This window comes from Passer montanus, unplaced genomic scaffold (assembly GCF_014805655.1).
Source record: "Passer montanus isolate IOZ18808 unplaced genomic scaffold, ASM1480565v1 scaffold161, whole genome shotgun sequence".
Lineage (NCBI taxonomy): Eukaryota > Metazoa > Chordata > Aves > Passeriformes > Passeridae > Passer > Passer montanus.
This window is the reverse complement of record NW_024363272.1, coordinates 457596-463595: the sequence shown is the minus strand read 5'-3', so window position 1 is coordinate 463595 and position 6000 is coordinate 457596. Positions and strand designations below refer to the sequence as shown.

Below are 6000 nucleotides of genomic sequence, written 5' to 3'. Positions count from 1 at the left end.
AGCCCGCCGCCCCGCGGGATCCCTTCCCCCCCCTGCGACAAGCAGGCGATGGCGGGTTTGGCACCAAGCGCTGCAGCCCACGCGGGCTCCGAGCGGAGCTTAGCAACCCTCCGGCGGCGGCATGGCAACCGGCACGGCACCCCCCCCGAGTCCCCCGGGCCCCCCGGTACCTGCCCGGCGCTCCGCAGCCTCTGCCGGACCCCGGGACTGGCACGGACAGGGTCCCTGGGCCGGCTGTCCCCTCCCCGCCAGGAATGTGCCTCGCTCAGCACGGCCGGGCCTCGCGCCTCCCCTGCGGGCACCCGGCTGCAAACTGCCGTGTCCCGGCTGCCCGCGACCCCCGCCAGCCCCCCAGGCGCCCTAACATCCAGCTGCCCCCTCCGCCTCCCCCAGACCCTGCCCGACTCCCCCCGCTCACCGCGGTGCCCACCAGAGGGTCCCCACGTCCTGCCAGGTCCCCGTCTCTGTCCCATCCCCAATCCTGGCTTTTTAGAAAAGTCACAGGCGGAACAAACAGGGATTTAGGGTCTGGGCGAGCTCAGCAGATTCCCCCTTCCCACGGGGGGGGCCACCGGGACACCCCAAATCCCCCTCCCCACAGCCCCCCTCCCTGGCCAGTGCCCCCCGTGCCCTGCACGGAGCCAGGCTGGTGCCAGGTCTGTGTTTATTCGTGGTTTCTCTGCACACACGAAGCGGTGGCGGGCGTGGGCACAGCCGGGGGAACCTGGGGGAGACCCCCGGGGGCGTGGGGGGGTCCCCAGGCCAGGTGGAGCTCCCCAAACCCAGGGAGAGGGTGCAGGGTGACAGGGACGAGAGGCCACACAAGGAACAGCCCTGGCATGGCTAAGGGTGACCCCAGCGGGGTCGAGGGCTGCCCCCATCACCCCACACGGCTTTGGGGTGCAGGGCACGGCATGGGGGGCTGTGGGCTCCCCCCCACCCAGGGCACGGCAGCAGGGGCTGCCCCAGGGCTGGGGGTTATTGCTGGATGCTGCTGGTGAGTGGGGGGCATTCCCCGGGTGTCCCCACCAGCCCGGGGGGGGCACAGTGATACGGGAGAAGAGAATGGGGGGGTTGGGAGGACTGAACCTCCCCCCCCTTATTGCCTCACGGGCCCTGGGGGAGGACCAGGGCTTGCAGGATGTCCGAGAGGGAGACGATCCCTTTAACCACATCGCTCTCATCCACCACCACCAGCCGGTGGACCTGGGGAGGGGGGACACAGGGAGGGGCTGAGGGGGTGCAGGGACCCCAGCCTCCCCCCAGCCTGACCCCCCCAGCACCCCGGGGCTGTTACCTCAGCCTCGACCAGGCGGTTGATGATGGTTTCCAGCGTCTCGTGCTTGTAACACTTGAGGACCCCCTCGAAGTAGTGGGAGCGGTGCTGCAGCGCCCGCGTCACCGTCACGTCCAGGTTGTTGTAGGTCTTCTCAGCTGCCAGGTTCTGGGGCAGGGACAGGCATTGGGGACACAGCTGGGATTAGGAGACCCCCACAGTGTCCCCCCAACCCAGGATTTTTCCCCCAACCCAGGATTTCCCCCCTAACCCAGGTTATTTCCCCCCAGCCCAGGATTACTCACAATAACATCGAATTTGGAGTAGATGTCCACCACGCGCCCTGGGGAGGGAGGGGAGCAGCTCAGCCAAGCCCCTGGTGCTCCGGAGGGGACACGGCCCCCTAAGGAGGTCACCTGGGGACAGCCACAGCCAGGACAGGTCATCCTTACCCGAGTCATCGACCACGGGCAGCGCGGAGACGCGGTGCTGCACGAAGATGCCCAGGGCCACGTAGATGGGGGTGCTGGTGCCAACCACGGCGATGTTCCTGTAGGTGCCAATCTGCAGCTCCTCCAACGTCCGTGCCATGAACTCAGGCTTGGGCACCTCTGAGATCTGAGGGGACAGTGAGGGGACTGAGCCAAGGCCTGGGGGGGACAGCACAGAGAGCTGGGGGGGTTGTGGGACCCCCAGGCAGGGGCGGTGGGGAGGGTCCACAGGGTGTCCTGGGGGTCCTCTGGCACTGCAGCGCGTGGTGAGGTACCAGAACTGTGCCCACCCAGAGCTGGTGATACCCAGCGTGCAGGCACCTGGCACAGCCCAGGCTGGGGGGTTCAGAGTGACCCCTGGGGCAGCCCAGGGCTCTGGAGCAGCTTTTGGCATGGCCTGAGGGGGGGGTCTCAGGGCTGCCCCTGGCACAGGGACCTGGCACAGCCTGGCCTGGCATTTTGTACAACCTGGAATGGGAGTCCCAAGGTAGCACGTGGCTCAGGAACCTGGCACAGCCTGGACTGGCACTTGGCACAGCCTGGACTGGGAGTCCCAAGGTAGCCCCTGGCTCAGGCCTGGCACAGCCCAGGATGGGGGTCCTGGGGCAGCCCCTGGCACAGGCTGGGCTGAGAGGCTCAGGGTGGTCCCTGGTACAGCCCAGGGTGGGGGTCCTGGGGCAGCCCCTGGCACAGGCTGGGCTGAGAGGCTCAGGGTGGTCCCTGGCACAGCCCAGGATGAACATCCTGGGGTAACACCTGGAGCAGGTACCAGGCACAGCCCAGGCTGGGGGGTCCCAGCACGGCCCTGGCACAGCCCACGCCGAGGGTCCTGGTCTGGCCCCCACCAGCAGCAAGGGGCAGAGACTCACAAAGAGCTTGAGGAACTTGAGGATGCGTTTGTGGGTGAGGATGTAGAGCGTGTTCCCCGAGTCGGGGTCGATGACGGGCAGGCGATGGATCTTGTTCCGGATCAGGGAGGAGACGGCGTCAAACAGGCTGTGGGGGGGAAGGGAGGGGGGATTTGGGGAGTTCCTGGGAGTGCCACCACCAGCCGTGCCCCTCTCCCTGCCCCCCGGGGTACCTGGCGTTGGGGGAAATGCAGACCAGTGGCTTGAAGGAGTCTTGCAGATAAACCTCTGTGGGGAGAGGGGTGGGTGAGGGGATGGGGGGTGGGACTGGGGGGCTCCGGGCTGGGAAAGGCAGAAGGCAACCAGCAAAGACCCTCCTCACCTCTCCATGTCTCTATTTTATGTTCCTCCAGCTCATAGATCTGCACCTGTGAGGAGGAGGAGGAGGAGGAAAAATCCAGATCAGCCACCCAGGGTCAGGCAGAGCCCGAGCCGAGCCCCCCGCAGACCCCAGCCCTCACCATGGGGGATTTGTAGTAGCGGTGCAGGATGTTGATGAAGTCGGTGATGGTCAGCATTCCTGGGGGGCACGCAGGGTGAGGAGGGTCCTGCCAGCCCCCCTCAGCCCCCAGAGACCCCCGGAGCCCTGGCTCACCTACAAAACTTTGCTTTTTGCTGTCCCAGAGCGGCGCTGCCCGCACACCGTTGGTGACCAGCGCGAAGAACGCCTTCTTCACCTGCAGGCACGGGGGTCAGGGAGCCCCCAAAAGTGCCTCCCCGGCCCCAAAAGTGTCCCCCCGGCCCTGGCACACCTGCAGGGATGTGTCGAAGACGACCAGTTTGGAGCTGGTGGGGATCAGGTCGTAGCAGCGATGGGATTTCATGAAGGCGGTGTAGGCACCGCGGTGAGGGTCCCCTGGGGTGGCAGCGTCAGGGGGCACCCCAAGACCTGGAGAACCCCAAAAACCCAGGACATCCCCAATCCCGGGACACCCCCCAGCCCAGACACCCCAAATCCTGTGGTATCCCCAGTCCCTGACACCCCAAAATCCTGTGACACCCCAAATCCCGGGTCACACCAATACCCGGGATACCCCAAATCCTGGGACACCCCAAATCCCGGGTCACACCAATACCCGGGACACCCCAAATCCCGGGACACACCAAATCCTGGGACACCCCAAATCCCGGGTCACACCAATACCCGGGACACCCCAAATCCCGGGACACCCCAAATCCTGGGACACCCCAAATCCCGGGTCACACCAATACCCGGGACACCCCAAATCCCGGGACACACCAAATCCTGGGACACCCCAAATCCCGGGACACACCAATACCCGGGACACCCCAAATCCTGGGACACCCCAAATCCCGGGACACCCCAAATCCCGGGACACCCCAAATCCTGGGACACCCCAAATCCTGGGACACACCAATACCCGGGACACACCAATACCTGGGATACCCCAAATCCTGGGACACCCCAAACCCTCGAATGCCCCAAATCCCGGGACACACCAACACCAGGGATACCCCAAATCCCGGGATACTCCAAATCCTGGGACACCTTGAATGCCCCAAGTCCCGTTTCACTCCCAGTTCCAGGACTCCCAGCTCAGGGCTCTGGGACACCCCAATACCCGGGATACCCCAAACCCTTGAATGCCCCAAGTCCCGTTTCATTCCCAGTTCCAGGACACCCAGCTCAGGGCTCTGGGACACCCCTAACTCCGGGATATCTCCACTCATGGGGCATCCCAAATCCTACAACATCCATCTCAGGGTTCTGGGGTAGCCCAGACTCTGGGATATCCCCAGTTATGGAGCACCCCAAATCCTGCCACATTCAGCCCAGGGTCATCTCTAACTCCAGACTCTGGGATATCCCCGGTTATGGGGCACCCCAAATCCTGCCACACGCAGCCCAGGGTAGCCCCTAACCCCAGGATATCCCCGGTTATGGAGAACCCCAAATCCTGTCACATTCAGCCCAGGGTCATCCCTAGCTGCGGGATACCCCCGGTCATGGAGCACCCCAAATCCTGCCACATTCAGCTCAGGAACACCCTTAACCCCAGGATATCCCCGGTTATGGATAACCCCAAATCCTGCCACCTGTCCCAGCTCCGGGACACCCCTAACTCCGGGATGTCCCGGGTTATGGAGCATCCCAAATCCTGCAACACCCAGCTCCGGGACACCCCAGACTCCGGGATATCCCCGGTTATGGAGCACCCCAAATCCTGCCATACCCAGCTCCGGGACACCCCAGACTCCGGGATGTCCCGGGTTATGGAGCACCCCAAATCCTGCCATACCCAGCTCCGGGCTCCCCCAGACCCCGGGACAGGACCCCCCCAGCGGCCCTTGGGACACCCAAATCACCGCGTCCCCTCCCGTGCCGGGTCCAGCCCCGGAATCACCTTCCAGCCCCGGGGGGCTCAGCTCCGCCGGGCTCTGGGCGGCCGGGCCCGGGCCGGGGCCGGGGTCAGGCTCGGGGCCGGGGTCCTGGGGACAGACGGGGGCGGGTCAGACGTGGCCGCGGTCCCGGTCCCGGCTCCCCCCAGCCCCGCTGTCCCTCCCACAACCTCCATGGGTCCCGCTCCGTCCCGAGGCGCCGCTGCCCCGCTTCCGCCCGGCTCCGGCCCCGCGTCCGCCCGGTTACTGCCCCGCTTCCGCCCGGCTCCTGTCCCGCTTCCGCCCGCCTCCTGTCCCGCTTCCGCCCGGTTACTGTCCCGCTTCCGCCCGGTTCGTGCCCCGCTTCCGCCCGGTTCTCGGAACCACTCCGGCCCCAGTCCCGGTCCCGATCCCGGTCCCGGTTCCGCCCGGTTCTCGGAACCACTCCGGCTCCGGCTCCGGTCCCGGTTCCGCTCGGTACCCGGTCTCAGTTCCGCCCGGTTCTCGGAACCACTCCGGCCCCGGTCCCAGTCCCAGTTCTGCTCGGTTCCCGGTCCCGGTCCCGCCCGGTTCTCGGAACCACTCTGGCTCCGTTCCTGGTCCCGGTTCCGTTCGTTTCCCGGTTCCGATTCCGCCCGGTTCCTGCCCCGTTCCTGCCCGGTTCTCGGAACCACTCCCGGTCCGTTCTCGGTCCCGGTTCCTGCCCCGCTTCCCCCGGTCCCCGGAGCCAGTCCGGCCCCGTTCCCCCCGGTTTCTGTCACCACTCCCGCCCGCTCCCGTTCCCGGACTCCCGGCTGCCCGGAGCCCTTCCCCTCCCGCCGGGTTCCCTTTTTTGGGGACGGTTTTGGGGAGGGGGTCACAGGTGTGGGGACCCCCGGGGGTTCGGTGACACGGCGGGACACCCCTGGGGATGGCCGGGGAGGGGGGACAGGGACATGGGGTCCCGGGAACGGCGGGGGTGGGGACAGAAATGAGGGTCCCCAAG

The 6000-nt window shown here is 66.4% G+C and overlaps 2 protein-coding genes across 5 annotated transcripts in view; both read right to left on the bottom strand.

Annotated features, from left to right (window-relative positions):
- The window catches only part of DDN (dendrin), a 2508-nt gene extending 2099 nt beyond the window's left edge, over positions 1-409 (bottom strand). Inside the window, exon 1 of the mRNA XM_039703261.1 lies at positions 171-409. The gene's annotated coding sequence lies outside the window, so the exon portion shown is untranslated. The remainder of the gene's footprint in view (positions 1-170) is intronic.
- Positions 410-647: 238 nt separating this feature from the next.
- On the bottom strand, positions 648-5322 carry PRKAG1 (protein kinase AMP-activated non-catalytic subunit gamma 1). 4 transcript variants are annotated; one of them, XM_039703266.1, is made up of 12 exons: positions 5207-5225; positions 5042-5126; positions 3428-3531; positions 3271-3352; positions 3137-3195; positions 2998-3043; positions 2849-2903; positions 2637-2763; positions 1729-1894; positions 1582-1619; positions 1298-1444; positions 648-1206 (listed from the first exon to the last, which is right to left on the bottom strand). In XM_039703266.1, the coding sequence occupies exons 1-12, from the start codon at positions 5210-5212 to the stop codon at positions 1108-1110; spliced, it is 1014 nt and encodes a 337-aa protein (XP_039559200.1). In that variant the 5' UTR covers positions 5213-5225; the 3' UTR covers positions 648-1107. The 4 variants fall into 4 exon arrangements, with proteins under 4 accessions (XP_039559200.1, XP_039559197.1, XP_039559198.1 ...); XM_039703263.1 differs by having other exon boundaries at positions 3137-3352; positions 3428-3564; positions 5207-5322; XM_039703264.1 differs by having other exon boundaries at positions 3137-3352; positions 5207-5322.
- Positions 5323-6000: the final 678 nt, after the last annotated feature.

What these genes read in the sequence shown, in the direction of transcription:
- PRKAG1 (XM_039703263.1), bottom strand. An exon ending in GCCCGTGGTCGATGACTCGG is followed by an intron (nt 1,620 to 1,728) that starts GTAAGGATGACC and finishes CTCCCTCCCCAG; the next exon opens with GGCGCGTGGTGGACATCTAC. An exon ending in ACTCCAAATTCGATGTTATT is followed by an intron (nt 1,445 to 1,581) that starts GTGAGTAATCCT and finishes TCCCTGCCCCAG; the next exon opens with AACCTGGCAGCTGAGAAGAC.